This window comes from Clupea harengus, chromosome 2, assembly GCF_900700415.2.
Source record: "Clupea harengus chromosome 2, Ch_v2.0.2, whole genome shotgun sequence".
NCBI classification, from domain to species: Eukaryota; Metazoa; Chordata; class Actinopteri; order Clupeiformes; family Clupeidae; genus Clupea; species Clupea harengus.
Genome location: NC_045153.1, coordinates 9,675,469 through 9,695,764, shown reverse-complemented (window position 1 = coordinate 9,695,764; position 20,296 = coordinate 9,675,469). Strand labels below are relative to the sequence as shown.

At 43.0% G+C, this 20,296-nt stretch overlaps 1 protein-coding gene across 6 annotated transcripts in view; it reads right to left on the bottom strand.

The window, feature by feature from the left end:
* Positions 1-20,296, bottom strand: part of lrp1bb (low density lipoprotein receptor-related protein 1Bb) — a 302,617-nt gene that overhangs the window by 202,206 nt on the left and 80,115 nt on the right. For all 6 annotated transcript variants that reach the window (XR_004165369.2, XM_031582278.2, XM_031582280.2 and 3 more), the window contains exon 2: positions 5,548-5,685. Coding sequence is in view for 5 of the 6 variants with exons in the window: in XM_031582278.2 (XP_031438138.1) it covers positions 5,548-5,685 (138 nt within the window). In the remaining variant the exon portion in view is untranslated. The remainder of the gene's footprint in view (positions 1-5,547; positions 5,686-20,296) is intronic.

Below are 20,296 nucleotides of genomic sequence, written 5' to 3'. Positions count from 1 at the left end.
GAGACACCACACAACACTCACACACACACACACACACACACACACACACACACACACACAGAGCCCCTCTGCTCACACATACACACATTTCTCACACACACACACATTTCTCGGGATCAAATGGAGGGGAAAAAGACTGTCAAAACAACAAAGTGGTACGAGGCAGCTACACTTCATCAGGCTAATGTTCAAAGGCAGCCAGAGTGTTTCACCACTGTGTTTCACTCACCCCGTGACAAGAGAGATAGAGGGGGGGGGGGGGGGGGGGTCAAACGTCCACCACTCAACACAACACCATTTCAGTGAAGACAGCGTCACACACACACACACACACACACACACACACACACACACACACACACATTTGCATCCTCCATTGCACGGGACCACATTAGTGTCCCATTGAGACTATTTTCACTATTTAGACATGTGTAAGAGGGAAAGTACAACCTGTCCAAATGTTTGGTGTGGAGTTGAGCGCACTGACACAAAGCCAGTCAGAACCAGAACGGTGTCACCAAGGTTCCGAGTGGCAGTATGTCAGTGTGTCCCGGGAGTGTTCTCATTCTATGCCCTGTTTTAATGCTTCTTTTAAGTCTAGGAGATGCAGGACTTCATCTACTCTGATGTACACAGCAACAATAAACACTTCAACAGCATCTCAAATTGCCTTAATTTCACTTAATAATCTTTTTCTCACACAATTCAACAAAAAAACACTGATGCCATTAGCAGTGACTTACAAACTACCAACCCTTAAAGGGCAGCAACTAAGTTAATTTTACGACATTAGATGAACTAATTACTATTATACGCACATGGTAAATGCTCACTAATGGAAATTAATGTCATCAAACAAAACAAAAACAATTATCACAAAAACAGCCGCTTTCGCCACTATCAAATCTATCAGACACTGCTTAAAATCGCCTCCACAATTACACTTAATATGCGGAGCCGAACTGGAGTTAAATAAGAGATAAATTATGAGCTATGCATCATGTTAGCAGACAGGTTGATGTGTTTATTGTGCGGGTTTGCGATCATTAAATTGCTAATGCCTTTAATTTGCCCATAGTGCAACAGCATGGCAGTGTTATTAATGGCTACTTTGTCAGTGGAAATAAATAAAAGTGTTAATCAAGTCAGTGACAGGAGCTTCATATGTGCGGACAAGCCCGATGTTGTGCGTTTAAACGCAGATGACAAGGAACTAACTCTTAAATACTATTAACTGCTAAATATTATGAGAAAGTTGATGGTTTCACTTCTGAAAAAACTAAAATGAAAAAGGTTTGAATGGGGCATACTCTATACTGCTGGTATTGGCATTTCTGTTGAACCTGCACAGCCAGGATAAGATGTTCCAATCAATATTTCTGCGCCTCAATATTTCAATAGTTCTTTTTATTCCCCTCACAGAAAGTGTGTGATATCTGAAAACGCTCCAAAGCACCACTTGCAATCGAGGATGGAGTAAAAACTACTTTTGTGCAAAATGCTTTTCCAAAATGGCTGCCCTTCTGGCCTTCCTGCAAGCACTTTAGGCCCGCTGTTGCCTGTTCCGAAATGACTCACTGAGAAAATCTTGCAAACCAAAAACAGGTGGTTTGTGGAAGGAAAAGATGACTATACACTCTTTATTTTGGGTGGGTGGTGATGGGGATTATTAAAAAAACAAGTAAAATAAAAAGTTGGAAGAACTGTAATAAATCCCTACTGCTGCAGGTGGGTGAAGGTGAGTTGAAAAGGTTCTGTTGTGTTCCATATGGGCACTCTTTCCTGTACAGTCCTCCTGGGATTCATTATGTTTATTCATCAGGAGAGGAGGAGAGGAGGAGAGGAGGAGAGGTGGGGAGGTGGAGAGGGAGAGAGGGAGAGAGGGAAAGGTTTCAGCAGAGACCCAGCTGGTGTGCTTCAACTTCACTTCAGTGACCTCGATTCTTGCCTCCCACCTACTCCTCCTCGCAACACTCACCTTTGCAATGCACACACACACACACATGGATGCACAAATACACAAGCATGCACACATAAACACACACTCACTCACACACACACACTCACAAGCATGCACACATAAACACACACACACACTCACACGCATGCACACACAAACACACACACTCACACGCAGGCACACCTAAACACACACACTCACACGCATGCACGCATTTACAGCCACACTTGCACATACACCTGCATGCACACAAACATACACACACACACACGTAAAAAACTGCACAACCACTGCAACCATTGTCTTGCTGCTAAAACAAAAACAAACAATTGCACACACACACACACACACACACACACACACACACACACACACACACACACACACACACACACACACACACACACACACAAACACACACACACTGGTCTGCCCTGAGCTAAACTTCAGGGAGGGCGTAGAGAGTTACTCATTCAATTATCACACTTAATGAATTCTCCTCTCTTGTTAGTCTCACCTTATGGTGAGGTCACCAAAGGAAAGAAAAATAAATAATAAGGAAAAAAAAACACACCCCGTCTTGGCAGCACCACAAAACAATCCATTAATGTCAGCCATTAGATTTTGCAGCGTTGCATGGGTAAAGCAGCTTATATAAGCAGCCATTAAAACATCACTAGGCAGAGAGCCTCTTTATTGATTTTCTTTATTTGTTTTGCTCTCTTGCAATAGCAGATTAGAGCTCGTTAAATGTGTCACCTACCATTTCACTTTCAAACTGTTTGCATTTCCAGAGTGAGTGTGGGTGTGTGTTATAGTTAGCCAGGTGGTCAGTTTGCATTCCAAAGTGAGCAAAGGTGTGAGTTGTTCCAAGTTGTGTGTGTAATGTTTAGCCAGGTGGCCAATTTGTGACGAGAACCACATGCATTTGCTGTACTTTGAGTTTCACCAGCTATGGCAAGTCGAGAGAAACAAAAAAACCCTAAACAAAACCCCCCCAAAAAATGCACAGACTGGCTTCCATTTGCTAGCGCCGCGGATGGCATGGAGGAGGACAGGAGATTTATAGCCCTTGGCATCCGCGGCTTAATTAGCTGTATCTAAAAACAAACAAAGGGAGGAGAACAATGAGCGCGATGTGTTTTAATGTTCCTCGACACCCTGGGACAACTTTGTGTGATACATTACCTCGAGCACTCTCACCACTTCTCACTGCACTCCTCCGGCTCACTCCATCCTCCATTCTCTCTGGCATTCCTCCTGACTCTTATCGTTCATTCCCTCTCTATCCGTCTCCCTCTGTCATTCTGTCAGCTTCGCTGCGTGCCAATTAAGGTGACTTCTTTTCAATTTGGCCCGAGACAAAAAACGTCATGCTGTAGTAGGAGCAGCCAGAGCATCAAAGGAGAGGCTATTGATTTTGATTGGATGAAATGAATCCACCTATCACCTTAGCCTTATTTGATTGACACTGGCTGAAAGCTAATTGAGGGAAGGAATTAGGAGCTGTAGTCATCATTAACTGATGCCAGTTTATTGTCATTTCAAACCACATATGATATCTGTACTTAAACAGCATGAGAAGCTGGTTCAGGCACTGGCAGAGTAAGCATGGGACTAAATTGAATTCTTTATGAGAAGTCACGCAAAGATTTCTTTTTCAACTGACCTCAAAGCAGTGTCATGGGCAAGGATGGTGCCCGTTAGGGGCCTATTTTGAATGTGAAAGCGGGTGTTCCACATGCACAGCTTGATTTAGCTCAGGGACAGCCCTAATTGCCGTCCTGAGGCACCATCCCACGGAGATTCTGTGTAATGTGTCAGATATGTGCACCAACATGAAAAACAAAATAACACACGTTTGGGATATCGTCTGCCTTCATAGAGCATAAACACACACACACACACACACACACACACAAACACACACACACACACACACACACACACACACACACACACACACACACACACAGTCACACACAGACACACACACACACAGACACAAAGCATCTTTTTTTTAATATAGATAAAATCTTTCATTTAATCCCAAAGCTTGACTACCCATATGAAACGAGGGTCTTAAAATAATTTGAACAAATGACCATGATGAATTAACATGGATTGAGCGACTAATGATGCTGATCAACAGTGAAAGTACGTCTGCTAAACAACAAGAACAACCTCAAAGACAAAGACAGAGCCCTGATTCACAAAAGCCCTACAGCAAGCACAGCGGCCCTATTAATTCCAACCGGAGAACTTCCAGTCATTCGTGGCACCACGCCGGACCTCCGGGCCAATCCTATGCGCCAACCCCTCTGTGCCAATCCTCTTTGCCCGTGGTGCCATGTCCGCTTGTTGTCCAGCGTGGAGCCCAGATCAAAGGGTGACCGGATCACCACCCCACCCCTCTGCCCCTGACAAGCTCTCAGATGGGGGCAAAGCTCGCCTCCCGGCCTCCCGGCCCCCCCACACAACCCTCCTTCCGCGCGTCCACTAAAGTTCACTTGAGCTGACGTGGTGAAGCCTGGCACCGGCAGCCCCGGCCAGCGGGCAGCGGCCCAGCATCGCCCGCTGACTCGGCATTGTCACGCTGCCGAGGCCAGACGGCCTCCACCTGCTCGTTACCGCGGATCGGCCGATTGCGAGCAACAGCAACCTGTGTCCGACATCGCAACCTGCTGCTCTACCCGCTCGCCACTACTGCTGTTGCTGCTGCGGCCTCCTCCTCCTCCTCCAACACTCCCACAAACACTCTCAGAGCCCTCAACCCATCAAAGCCACATCAGACCCCAGCCTTACAGCTGGCCATAATGAACGACGACTGGGACGGCTGCGGGGAGAAGTGCACATTTTTTTTATCGTGCCCTGAATGTGTTTTTACATTCTGGTCCCTCTCCCCCTTCTATACACACGCAATGGAAAGACTGTTGTGTATTGTGAAAGACTGTTGTGTATTGTGAAAGCTGTAAATGCTTACTGAATTGGATTGCTGCCCCTGTGAAGCTGACTCACTGTTCATTTGCTCTCTTGCTCAGATGGCCCAGTTGGTTATTTACGTTTTACAACACACAGCACTCATGTGGGAATATGTGTGTGAGTGTGTGTGGGATTGTGTGGGAATGTGTGTGTGAATGTGTGTGTGAATGTGTGTGTGATTGTGTGTGAGTGTGTGTGAATGTGTGTGTGAATGTGTGTGTGTGCGTGTGTGTGTGTGAATGTGTGTGTGTGCGCGTGTGTGTGTGTTTGTGTGTGTGTGTGTGTGTGTGTGTGTGTGTGTGTGTGAGTGTGTGTGAATGTGTGTGTGTGTGTGTGTGAGTGTGTGTGTTTGTGTGTGTGTGTGTTTGTGTGTGTGTGTGTGTGTGTGTGTGTGTGTGTGTGTGTGTGGGGGGGGGGGGGGGGGGGCGTGTGGTGGGGGGGATGGGGGGCTCACATTTCACACCTTCTGTCATCACCCTAATTCCTACATATAGCTGCATAAAAGCAGCCAATAGTAATAAGTCCCGCTTTAGCACTCCTAAGTGTGTGAATGGATCCTGACGGAGGGGTACAGTGAGGCAGAGGACGCTGAAAAGCCTGCTCACCTCGACAGTGCACTCCTTCATCGAAGCCATCCGGGCAGTCTTTCGCTCCGTTGCAGAGCTTGTTGAAATGGATGCACTTCCTCGTGCCGATGCACTGTATGTGGTTGAGCGGACATCGCACCGTCACCTCTGCCGCACCTGCCAAAGACAAAAGGACATTGTTTGGGCCGTTAGAAGCCTATTCCTCAGTAGGCTTGATATTTCCAGCTCACAAGATGGATTGAGACCAATTAAATGCATGGTGAAACTATAATGATGAAACAATGATGAAGACTAAGTGAAGGAATAAAACCAATGTCTTCCTTTTGCTAGCGTATTCTGCTCTGTGGAGAGCTTTTGTCTCCTTTGAATAGGCTGTAAAATGGAAATCAGAGGCCTCAAAATGGTCCCTTCCGTGTTCGCCTTTGAGAAAAACCCCACCGCTACAGCACTGGTTCACTTTGAGCTTCTTCTCTATGTCTGGCCTTTGTCTTCTCCCAATATGTCTTCATTTGGGTAGCGCGACTTAACGGAACAGTCTCACTTGACACAGACTTAGTTAAAATGGCAGTGTGAGATTCATTTCTACAATAAACCAGCGGGATGTCTTTATATCTTAACTGCTATCTCTAAAATAGGTGCTCTGACCAAAATAAAATGTACTTTGATGGGCTTTAAACAACAACAAAAACAGCATTGCATAGCCCAACCATAGTATCTAATTAGGTGTCCAATTTCTTTTTGCATTTGCCTAGGGGTGGCTATGTTTGGCTGAAAGACAGAAACTTTCAACTATCTTTAAGCTGCGTTTACATTTGGCAGACCACAATGAAGGGAGAGAGCTGCCACCTCAAACAATTCTCTAACGGCACACCATCGTTCAAACATTGTTAACCAATGTGAGTAAAAGTATTATACTTAAAGCCCCAGTCCGAGACTGACTCTTTTTCGCTCTTGCTTCCTCAGACACGGTTTCTTCGTCGCCTCTGCCATGATGTCCATACAGAGAATACTGCGTTAGCTTCCTCTAATAGCTAGCGCATGGGTTTAGTTGTTGTTGCGTGAGGTGGTGCCATAAAGCATTATGTAGTTCTCAAGAGCGGTCTTGTGCCCTATACCCCAAACTTACATAGTGCAATACCAGGCGTGCCAGGCCTGCTGTGGCAGTGGCAAAGACGCCATTCTTCTTTTACAAGTCAGTGTACCACCAAAATGATTTTGAAGCTGTTATTTTGAAGTAAAATTGTTACAAAATGTTACTTTAAACAATATGATATGAGTGAGAGTAGGGTTGGTAAAGGATGTCCCCATGGCTGTGATTCGATCCGGAGGTAATCCAAAGGTAATCACAGCCAATCACAGCCGTGGAGATATAGTTTATCAACTCCTCGAACAAGAGTGCCATATTGCTTTTATGCAACAGTTCTACTACCAACTAATTGGTGAAGACACCAGATTGTGTTGTCTTTCATTTATTTAGTTTTTTTTAATCAAGCGTTGCCAAGCAATGAATACTGTCACTCTGCCTCCAAATGGAGCTAAAAAGGCTATTAATTTGTACGCTCAACTGTCTTCCCGTTAGATGTTAATTTGTACATTCCCCATACTCCAGTTACACCCTTTCCTCACTCGTAAACTGTCAAATGTTATAAAATCGCTGCCTGCAATTCTGCTCTCTCACTTTGAATGATTGGAATGTTGAAGCCGTTTAATTCAACGGTTAAAGCAGAGACATTAAAGTTTACGTGGAGTGATTATTATCAGGGAAGAGTCAGAGTGGGGTTGTACCAGGATATTCCCCCTCATGGAATGCCTCTTGTCCAATCAGACATTAATAAATCATTCGACCGGACCTAACGGTTGTATAAAGATATACATTTGTATCAGTATGTCTCCTACCTGGGCATAGAATACCTTAGCGTTGTTAGCAAATTGCTAAGTGAAGGAGATACAACTCAGCAAGCTTTCCTTCTTTTTGTCTAATTAAACAGATTTGGTGATGATTGAAGCAATCACATGCAGATAGGTGTAGGTAGCAAGTCCCTCCATCGGCTAAACCAAATAAATACAACATTTAAATGAAATTAGGTATGACGGCTGCTGATTATTTCACTTCTAGAAAAGTATAATTGCTCATGACTTATTCAATGCAGACATCTTGAAAACAAACAGTCTAGGATTACCCAACATTTAGGGGCTGATCAGCTATAACTGTGTGCCTCCATCCGCAGGGCTTTTACTAACTCTGAGACCAGACAAAACAAGGCGGCGAGACACAGACAAGAAATCTGCCCTGCCTGGCTGTGTGATGGATTGGACTGGTCAACAGTTGCAGTCTGATGGCTATGTGCAAACTGAATTAAACTGTGCAGTCTGCGAAACAAGGCCTAGAGCTCCAAGCAACTCCACTAATAATAATACTTTTTTACAGATGATTTACCAATGCTCACACAAGCACTCAGTGGTCAAGTGACATGATAGAGTAATGAGCACGGCCTGCGTCAATTACCAATTAGAGCATTAAGGATTCAATCAGCTCGGAATAAACAACAGTTTTTCATTACAGAGCAGAGAGCCATAAAATCCACTGTTATTATGACCAGGGAGGCCTAGACTCATCTGGATTTAGCTGTGTTGTAGTTGCTATGAGACATTTAGCTGTGATTGAACTCATATAGATGGGTATATATGCAATTCAACATACATGCACGTGTACATTTTTTGAATGGTATGTGTGCTTAGGAAATTTGCCATACTCAAATCACAGCTTTGAAATAATTCTGTTACTAAGGTTACAGATACTTTGTGACACTAATACATAGGCTTCATTGCAGTTGTTATGAGTATTGTTGATGATGATGATGATGATGATGATGTTATGATTGATATCTTCACAATAAAAGTCAGGTTTAAATTTTTATATATTTTTTTTCTCTCTCTCTGTGTCATCTATTATGGATTGACACGAGAAGCCACAACAACCAACGTCACACACATTAAGGTCAAAAAAGGCCAAGGCATTCATGTACAATTCTATTTTCTTTCAAGATTTTTAAGATCAACGGTTATATAGTGTCCTGCCTTGTTTGTATATAAGAAAATGCTTTTTCAGCATTCAAGTGTTCTATATTCTACACGTTACTGTAAGCGATGGAACATTATCTGCAAATATTAGCTGTTTCAACTGCTGCAGAAAGTGTAACGCATAATAATCAGCCTAAACAGCAACGTTCTTGCCATGATCCATTTGCTAAGTTTAGATAGCACAGCAAGCAGAGACTAAAGTGTGACGCAGTGCATATGTTAATACATGATTTTAATCAGTACTGCAGCCAGTTATTTAAACTATATCGGATGATTTCATCACCAGCATCATAATCATCCATGCTTGTTCTGAAATTTAAATCTCTTCCAAAAACAATCTGTGGGAGTCTGTGTGTGTGTGAGTGAGTGCTTATAAGGCATGTGAACCCACGTGTGTGTGCCCACAAATGTGTCTGCATGTGTGTGTGTGTGTATGTGTCAGTATGTGTGTGTGTGTGTGTGTGTGTGTGTGTGTGTGTGTGTGTGTGTGTGTGTGTGTGTGTGTAACAGAGCCACTTAAAAAAAAGAGCAAACCCACACTTCTCTCCCCGCTACTCTCCAGTCGTCTCTTCAGCGGAGCTACATCCAGCATCTGTTCCAAGATTCATGAGGCACATAGGTGACCCTCATCGGCTAAGCAGCCCCGCAGGCACATAAAGCACGTCTGAGCGAGGCTCCACTTCCAGCGGCCCGACCAACCGAACGCTCGCCAAATCTGTCGCCCTGCACCTCCTGCACCCCCGTATCAATTACCATAACTGCAACATGGCCATTTAGAGCCAGATTTATTGGTCACGTGACTGTTGGCGCTTGGGAGAGATCTTCAGAGCCTCCTGCGATTCGTCTAACTTACTTTACCCATCCGGGGAAGAAAAAAAAAAAAGGACAACAGCCTCACTTTTCATTTAGACGGTAACGCGATACCACAATTAAGATAGTCATTAAATCGAAACCTGTCTGCTTCAACCCATCGGCAGAGATTTATGGCACATTAGACAACGATGCTTGTTGAAACTGTAAGGACTATCTTTGACAAGAGCGTTACTCTTAGGTACCACTATTGCGTGTGCTTTGTTCTTTTTTCGCAAGGTGAAACGAGACTGAAGGAAAGATTTTTATGGGTCTTTTGTCTCCCACCCTAACACCCTTGAGTCTTGTCGTCGGGTACAAGGATATGCAATATTAAGGACAGTCAGATGTAAGTGACCTTAAACTGGGAGAGCTCATATTTCATAGGCGAATGCAAAAGGCAGACTAATCAACGCGCAGGTCACAGGCTTCCCCACTGGGTTTTGGCTGGATATATATAGGGCCATATTCATAAAACTCAACGGCATATTTAATATAATAGTAAGGGCAATATCATCACCGGTAACACCTTTTCTCATTCGTGGGTTAAACGACCCATTTTCCCATTTGTATGATACATGTACAGTCGTTGCAATGTGTTTCCGTGTGTCAGTATGTGATTTGTTAAAAGCATATTAACATGCCAAACATAGATCAATAATTTGCATACATAAGGAAGAACATTTATTCATAAAGCTCACTTATATCAATGATATTCCGTAGAGCTGTGATGTGTTATGCATATGAGACCAACTAAGACTCATTTTACCCTACAGAGACCCTACAAATGACTTTCTTTCATGATGTCCATTTTGTTTTTCACTGGAGTGATTCCTAACAGACCTTCAGGAGACAGTTGGTTCTGAATATGCATTACCTCATTTGGATACCTTTTCCCATTGGACAAAACGAGGAAGATACTGCAGCAATGGGCCATCTTCTTACTAATCACCATCATCGTCAGCTTTATGAATTAAATGACAATGATGAACATTTAGCATAGCTCCCTTTGAGTTTTATGAATATGGCACAGAGCCTAGCTCATTTTAATCTAAATTAAAACCACTGTACACAACTATCTCTTCACCCTGCTACCCTCTGGCAGGCGCTACCGGGCCACTACAGCCCGCACCTCCAGACTGCGGAACAGTTTCATCCCCAGGGCCATCACAAAACTAAATAATTACACAACCCTCCTACCCTCCACCCAGCACAACTGCACTTTTAGTGGTTGCACAAACAAATTTTGTTGTGTATCTAATGCACAATGACAAATAAAGTCTATTCTATTCTATTCTATTCTATAAACCCATTCCATACACAAATGAAACGTTAACAACACATTTAAGTGAGTGTGCAAAGGAGTAGGAGGTATGTGTGGATGCGATCATTCTTGGTCTAAATATGTTGATTAACAGCTAATCAGCGAGCTAATTTGTAATTGAATGTGTCGTGCCGATATAATCACAAAGTGCATCTTGCAGAAAATTCCAAACGGTACACAAGCATCATAAAAACAGTCCTCCGCATTGTCTGAGACCCCGGAGCAGATTCCCGAGTGGCTTAGTTAGCAGAGGACACTGCGGACCTCCGACATGGAGTGTCATCACTGCGGACCTCCGACATGGAGTGTCATTATCCCCCTCTGGAAACGCCATTGTCATCTTCCCTTGAATCATTTACATGCCGCTAAGTGATTGAGGCCCAATCTAATCACAGGAAGGAGAGGAGGCATGAATATTCAGCAGACTCTGATGTCCCACACTGCAGAGCGCAGATGGTCCCCGCACAACTGGGGGATGATGGGATACAAGTCCCGGGCCACTCTGCTCCAAATCATCAGCTCGACACCCCTCACCCTGACAACTGTTGTCAACGTCACGTTGATGGGTTTTTTTTTCTTTCTTTCTTTTTTTTTTAGACGCAATTTTGATGACAGCTGGAAATACAATTGGGAAGGGGCGTGGGGCAATCAATGCTGAGGCCTTCACTTTGTTGAGAGAGCAAACGAAAGAAAACAAGAAAAAGAAAAAAGAAATGATCACTGCACCACCATGTCCTTCTCAGACAGCCAGCCAACACTGTGCACCCGAAAGACTGCAGCACAAAAGCCCTTGTGGGAGAGAGTATGAGTCTGAAGGCTAAAAAGTATTAAACACGGGGCGCAATTAAGCGACTAAAGGAAGTCAAACAAACAGGACATGACTAAATTAAAATGCAGCCAGAAGCCCTGGCTCCCGAGAAACACAAAGGTACGGCAATTACAGCCAGAGAGAGTTCAAACCCCCCCCTTCTTTCCCACGACGGGGCCCTGTGCTCTCTCCCTCTCCTGTATTCATTTTCACAGGCATGGCCTTCCCTGACACATCAACTGTCTCGTTGAGCCTTCATGGAAAATGCTAATATGAGCCTTCAATTAGACACCACCGAGAATGGTGCCTCACACACACACACACACACACAGAGGTCTCAGCAAATCAAATGCTTTGCAAGCGAACAGTGAGCATACCAATGAGAGTAGACTGCCTGGCCCATACAAAGCAGTCCTTTAAGAGGCAAACCTGGTGCTATTTTGGCCTTTTCATTGACTGAGATGAACAGAGGTCCCTAGCCAAAACAAGCCTTCCGATCTCTCTCTCTCGTTCTCTCTCTCTCTCTCTCTCTCTCTCTCTCTCTCTCTCTCTCTCTCTCTCGGCCTCCATATAAAGTGCTCTTAATTAAGGAAACCATGGTGATATTTACCCATGGTTCTGAGATGTGCGATGAAGGGGGGAATCAGCCGGGACGAGGCTAATCCTGCTGGTTAATGTGCAATGAAAACCTCCTGTTATGATTACCACTTTCATCAGAGGGAGGCCACAAGACCTGGGCACGAGGAGGGGGGAACTCTTACAGGGTAAGAAAAATGGAATCAATGGCAAAGGAACTATGTGATTATAATAAAACTGTGATGCTGCACATAGCACACCTTCATTATCACATGCGACGAAGCATATTTGGTGCATGAGATGTATTAAAGTCATACTTATGACGCCTCTAGAGTCATCTAGACCTTTGTTTTTCATAGTGCCCGACAGAAAACACAATTTCAGCAGCAAAAACTGTAACTCAATGGTACACCAGAGATATGCCACAGACAAACAAACAAACAAACAAAAATAGAACTATAAAGATACGGGATGATTGTTGATTATTGTAAGCTGAAAACAGCCTAGTTATATCTATAATTAGTTATAATAACTATATAAGATAACATTCACGCTATGAGAACGAGACAATGAAGACCACACATACACATGTACACACACACATACACACACACACACACACACACACACACACACACACACGTACACACAACACTACCACTATGCTGTTGTTTGCTTTCACCATCCCTCTTAAAGAAATGAACATGCCTGCAATGAAGCTGGCCCTTTCAGAACCATGCCCACACAAAGAGCTGCAGGCGGCATGCATGGCTAGCATTAGCACTTTAGCATCATGCCACTGGAATCCCGCGTTCCACATCACAAAACATCTCTCCCCATCAAGGACATATGGAACCAATGGCAACAGCACACCAAGGCTGACAGCCACAGTATGTTCCACCCTTTTATCGCCCTGTGTACAAAATACACATGTTTCTCTCTTTCTTTCAAATCTAGGGACCCTTACTTATTATACCCAGCCTTCTGTTATTATGGAGTAACATTTTGGACTGTTCATTTGTTGGTTATATTTTTTGACCATGTACTATATATCCAGTAGTTGAATACCCGAAAATCCAACCAAGCATTATTAGGAAGAACAAAGCCAGATGCCATACTAACAACGACCAATAGGAGAAGATGGAGATGGTTTGGACATGTCTTAAGGGAACATCCGAATAACATCACTAGAATATCGGAAAGACTCCCGACAGCGTCAAGAGACGAAAGGGAAGGCCTTAGGAAACATGGAGAAGGACTATATTGAAAGAAGGAGAAGAACAAGGGAAGACCATGGAAGAGATAGACCTACTAGCAAAGAACAGGGAGAGGTGGAAGTCCAAAGTGTTGGCCCTACACGCCACATAGGCGTTAAGGATAAAAGAACAGAGACATAGTCTCTTCTTCTGCTGTTTAGTTCTTACACCACGGCACATGACATCATCTACACCTCCAACACTTGTATTTATTTCCTGATTTATATATTTATTTATCATCTCTTCTTTTTTTTTTGCAGCCGGATAGCAGAACTGGGGCATATTTCAAAGTAAACATTACATTGAGTGTCTGGGTTTTAAATTGTACTTTAAAGGAGCGATATCAGAAAATATTAAGGCTTGAGTCAATAAAGAGCTATTGCGGGAGCAGAGAGTACCGCAGCTCTGAGTGCGTGCCTATGAATTCTAATGAGGTGCTGTTCTGGCCAAGTGAACACTGTCATGATTATGGCTTTCATACATTCCTCGTAGTGTAATTTTATGTTTACTCAAAGATGCAGCAGGTTGGGCCTCCGAGCAGATTCTTAATCAGTACTGAACCAAGGCCCGTGAGCCACACGGCACCCATTAGAAATGAACCCGATAGCGCCCGCGGGATTATATATGACATTTTATGGTTTGGGACAGTTTTTTTTTTCTTTTTTCCCTTGACCTATTATCCAACGCCATTCCCTATTGTGCCACAGGGATGGGGAAATGAAATGACGTCCATTTATATGAGAAAAACAACATATGCACACACTTAAATAAAATCATGTACACACACACACACACACACGCAGACACATAGACACACACACACACGGATACACACACACACACACACACACACACACACACACACACTCACACACACAAAAACACATTGGCAAACAGTGAGCGGAAAGAGCCCAGAGCTCATTGTTCCCTACCTCCATTGACCATGTACTCCCACTAAATCACTGTTTGGATGTAATTAAATCCATTCATCATGGCAAAGTAATGTAATCAACATGCAATGAAATGGAGCTGTCACTCCCCGAGTATGGGCTGCCCACTCCAGAAGCCCGGCACCGTTAATACATCAAATTCAAAACGATTCACTGTACGATAAAGTGTTCATACATCAACCAACACACACCTCCTACTCCTATACACACACACACACACACAGACACACACACACACACACACACACACACACGCACACACACGCACACACACACTCATATATATATATATACAGTAGTAAAACCACGTCTCTCACTGGAGAGACGCCTCCGCTGCCGCATACATTCGAAAGTTCTTAAGAACTGAAGGATTATTGGTGTGTGTGTGTGTGTGTGTGTGTGTGTGTGTGTGTGTGTGTGTGCACGTGTGTGTGCACGTGTGTGGAAGGGGAGTGCCTGAGAGAGACAACTCTGCACTTATTTACAGTCATGAAGTGAAACACTGAATTCATATTTTTAAAAATGCATAGCTTATTTATTTATTTGCAGTTTTTGTTGTTGTTTATAGTTCAAATTCAAAAAAGGGCTACCATTATGCAAATACACTTATGTTTCTTTATTCCGGACGGGGGTGCTACCTTCTTCTTTGTCACACTCTCATGAATAATACATCCAGTCTTTGTCTTTTTTTGTTGTGGTACTTTCCCCCTTTACAGTGTAGCCACACACACACACACACACACACACACACACAAATTCTCTGCAATTATTTGCAAAGGACATATTTTACTGCATTGTTTTCAGGTCTGCCAGTCCATTACTGTGGGAATAAATGGGTAACCCTTGGCACGGTGCCAACTCAATAAAATCCTGTGAGCGGCTGCCTCCTACTCAATATGTGCGGCACCCTAGATGGCTGAACAGGTACGAGACCTTACAGTCAGAACTAGAACTTTTAGTTATCATTTATCCGAAAAACTTTATCTTTTTTTTATCTTTACCTTCTTATGTCATTGTAAGATCTGCGTAGTAGCCATTGGTTCTTTAAAAAGCTTTGCCGAAACCAATGCTGAAAGGACCCTTCATCTGTACCTGCACCACTGGACCCACTTGGTCTCGAGAGCGCACTCAGAAAAGCCTCCACACTACTCGAAGCCCTTGAAGACTGTCTTACTTGGAATCTGCACCACTGGAGAGCTGACGTCATTTTACCACAAAACTCCGTTCTTCCCGCAGGGATACTTAAGGAAACTCAAAACAGTTTCTGAAGTCGCTAATCGAGAACGAAGCAGACCCTTTAAAAAGAGTGCCGTGCATCTTCTCAAGAGGCGAACGCGTAGACAGACATTTTCTCCAGGCTTTTGTTTGACTGACTGGTGTCTTGTTAGGCTCCGAATGCATTCTCTATGTCAGTAATCCTGACACACCAAAGGAGACTTGAGTGACAGCTAAAGACGTACAAAGAAACTTAAATCTCCAGCTGAGCATATACAAGATATTCGTTTAACTGTCCATGTATATTTAAGAACGTTTGCATGAAAGAGAGAGAGCGCATAAATAATTGATCCAAGCATATACTCCAGGACAAAAGAAAGTACAGTGCTGTATTCTACCAAGTGCCTCCATGTGGAGTTCTTTTTTTCCCTTCTCTACTGAAACATTTTTTAGTCATCCGTTGGTTCCCTCTTACTCACACAGCTACACACACACACACACACACACACACACACACACACACACACACACAGCTACACACACACACACACACACACACACACACACACACATACACACACACAGCTCCCATGTCAGACATTTTGTGTTTGTTCTGGAGGCTCAAAGCTCAGTGTGTACCGACAAAAAAGTTCTGTGGCACCTCTGCAGGGGGCTAATATGAGCCTCAGTAGTCTGATGCCACCCAGCAGCAGTGTGACAGAGCACCTGTCACAAGAGAAAGGCACTCTTTCAATGAGCTTCATGTGACACGCTGCTGATTTCATCCTTTAGAGAGTTAGAGAGAGAACAGAAAAGACTCAAGGGAAGAAATGAGGTAGAGGGGTAGAAGATGAAAAAAAGAAAGAATATAAAAGAGTTCAGAGCGAGAGACAGAGAGAGAGAGAGAGAGAGGGAGAGAGAGAGAAAAGAGCCAACCCATGTCAGTCAATGTAAAGAGAGACTCGAGAGCTGTGAAACCATATTTCTGTGTGCTGTATCACCGCAAAAAAAGTACCCCAGTCTGGTCTGAACATTTCTGGTTTATACGAGCTGCGGTATACTGCTAGTCCCATACCATATACCATGCACTGAAAACAAACAAAACATTTTGCCACAGTTCACTTGCTTTCAGCTGATATTAAGCCTTGAAAAGCACAGTGCGTGCAGACAGTAATTTGTCTGAAATGTTTTTAAAGTCTACACGGAAAGATGGAAGTGCTAATTTAACACTGCAGGGTACACTTAGACACCGTCATCACATAAACACATTACGACTGCAGATAGAGCCACTAGCTGCATGACAAGTGAAGAAGGGCACATGGGAGCGTGTAATTGAGAAATTAGGGTGATTTTATCTCACCAAAGTAACATTCACTACAAAACAAGTGTCAAAACTAATTTAAAAACAGTGTAGTAACCTCCCTTCCTCATTCAAAATAGGTCCATTGGAGCTTATTCAACACCTTATCTGTTTCATAACTTACATAAATAACTATCCTTCACGTATAAATGTATGTCTTTTTGCCAAGTCTCATTTTTATGGCATGTGATATTTGCCATGTTTTCCAGTAGGCTATCTGGATGGAAAAGTGGGTTTTTATGTCCTTCACACAATTTTTTCGACAAAAACTAAATATTGCGCAGTGAAGATACAAACCCATTCTTATCCAGGTTGGTGACATCAAATTCAACACAGGCTAAAGCTACCTGTTTCTGACGTTGTTAACATGTGTAATATCATTACAGGCATACACCCCCTAAATCTTTATAAAAGATTATTCCAACGTCCATGTTTGTTTTTGTCCAATTTGGCATCAAGTTGTGTTAGAGTTGTCATGCTTTACATTTTGTATATTTTACCGTCCATGCTTTATATTATCTCGGGGGTTGACATGATATACCACTCTATCACAGTATGTTGATAGCATGCTGACAAAATGTGAAACACCGTCAGCGCGGTGAAATGACACCTTTGGAGGACGTGTCATCACAATATTTCAATTTCATGAGCCAGAAACACACATAGCTGCTAAACACCATTCCAGAAATATCACTTCAACCCAGAAGACTCTTAACACGACCTTGTGTTTTTCCTCTTCACACGAGTGTTGTGTTAGCCTGACGTCAACAATGGTCAACACAGCTTTTCTGTCAACAGACCCCACATGGAATCAGGCATTATAAATGTTATATGTTATATGCTTTTGTCAGGTGTCATAAGGATGTCATGTACAGTAGCTGTATAAGGTTTGACACACAATCCTCTGGCTCACCATACCAAAGCAGGGTTCAGCAGCAGTACCAGCATCACAAACCCACTCATCATTCATAGATTCACAGTTTCAGTGGGCTTTCGGAGACTTGACAGACACACACACACACACACACACACACACACACACACACACAAACACAAACACAAACACACACACACACACACACACACACACACACACACACACAGAGACACACGCCACTGAGTCTGTGTTTGTTCCGTCTGCCTGTTGTACAGGCTCCCTCTTAGCAGATGGCACCAGCCTGAGGAAAAGCAAAGGCCCAGTTCAGATGATGGGAAGGAAGGATGGAGGGATGGAGGGAGAGATGGAGGGGTGGCCAGAGAGTTGAGGGTTGAATACTAAATTAAAGGGATCATCTCCAAAGAGCCCAGAGGGTGGGGTGTGTTCCCAAAATGGTCACAAAAAAATAAAGGGCGCAGAAAATAAAACTGCACTGAGAAGATAGTGAACACGAAGGACATTGTGTTTTTGGTCACCACAAAGTCAATTAGAGTTTCTTCCGACTCGCTTGACGAGCCAGTTCTGGAACTATACCTAGGTGTTACTTTCCTACAGATTGCATATTTTAACCGAATCTTGTGATAAAAATGGTAAAGAAAGCATTCAAGCTGTGTTCCTAGTAGGCCCTGAGCAAGACAGAAAAGGTTATTAAAACAGTCTTTTTCTCGATGTTAATATATTTAGCCAGATGCAGCCTTGACATTTCTGATTAGTATGCACTGTAGCAATGAAGTACTGCTGTTTTAAACTCTCACTCACACAGAGTTGGATAAAACTTGGTGGAGATATCGATACACACCTTCTGCGCCAGCGGCCGTTTCATTTAGCAATGAAGCTTCTGTCAACCTCGCTTGCAATAAAAAACTGACAACCCCCATTCAGAAAAGCAAGGCAGAGAGAGAAAGAGAGAGAGAGAGAGAGAGGGCGAGAGAGGGGGAGGGAGGGAGAGATGGAGGGAGAGAGAGAGAGCTTGCTGTATTTGCAGAACTGTAGCCATCTGCATCAGATAAACAGCTCTCTGTCCAGGCCTATACAACATGATTAGCATAATGACGAGAGGCTGGCTGGAAGCAGCACCTAACTGGAGCTCGTGTCTCGGGAGTCTCCAACAGGAGATCCCTTCCCTTGATGTTTCAATACAAGCAAGATCAAAAAGGCTCCCAGAGTAATTGAGTGAGTGATTCTGGTGATGTAACAGACTCTGACACATACACACACTACACATACACACACCACACATACGCACACACTACACCAAACACACTCTACACATACACACACACTACACCACACACACACTCTACACATACACACACTACACCACACAAACATACACACACTACACATACACAAACACATATTCATCAGTCCCACCAGGATTTCACAGTTTTTTGTGATTTTTTCGATCAAACAGTTTACAGATTACAGAAAAATTTGCAAGGAAAGTCTGCAATGTTTGTTTCTCGTTAATCCCCACTTAAACTACTAACTTAAACTTATCCCCACAAACTAATTAATCAGATATGATAATCATATGTCACAGGTTAGGCTACCTATTTCATGTTCGCCAGGATGTGAGTTTGTGTGTGTGTGTGTTTTCTTGTGTCTTTATTTCATGTACTCATTTTAGATATGTTATCTTATTTCACTAAGTTGAAGTAAAATGTATGTATTGGTTGGTCAGTAGAACTTGGCTTGCCTTTGAACTTGTTAACATTCTGAACAGTAATCATGAATAATTCTGCACTGTTTTGTTTAAAGAAAACTGAACAGAAAACATGATTACTAAAAATATGTTTACTCTTCCTGGCCTATTCTATTCATACATATAATCCTTCAATATGCGTGAGCTTTTATTTTGAAATGCCATCTTCGTGCAAGATGAAGGGGTGGAATAAACAGTCGAATTAAACTATATGCCTTAAGTTTTATGCCATGTTTGAACACTATTTTCATTATCACAATTGAATACGAGGCAGGATAACATAATGTGCAATTAGTTAATTCAATGAGAAACCAGCTATGTCATGAATGTCATTGTCAAGCGAATGTCCTATATCAAGCTAACTTCTGCCTGGTTGTCAATCCATCTAATCACCTGACACCAAACAAATGCGACATCAAAGAGTGGCAGTGAACATGACAGGCTGTGCATAACCACCACCAGGAGACCAGAAGAAGTGGAATTAAGTTGTTAAGTTAACATCACGGCTTATGATCTGCCATTTTACGAGCAACTTATGCAGGAAATATGGAAGATAAGGAAATAAGTATGCAGCATCATAAAAAAAAAAATCCTAAATTGCTAATTGCATTTAACTCTGCAATCGAGGAATTTTGAGAAACTGGAAGGACTAATATATATATATATATATATATATATATATATATATATACTCCCACAATGCACT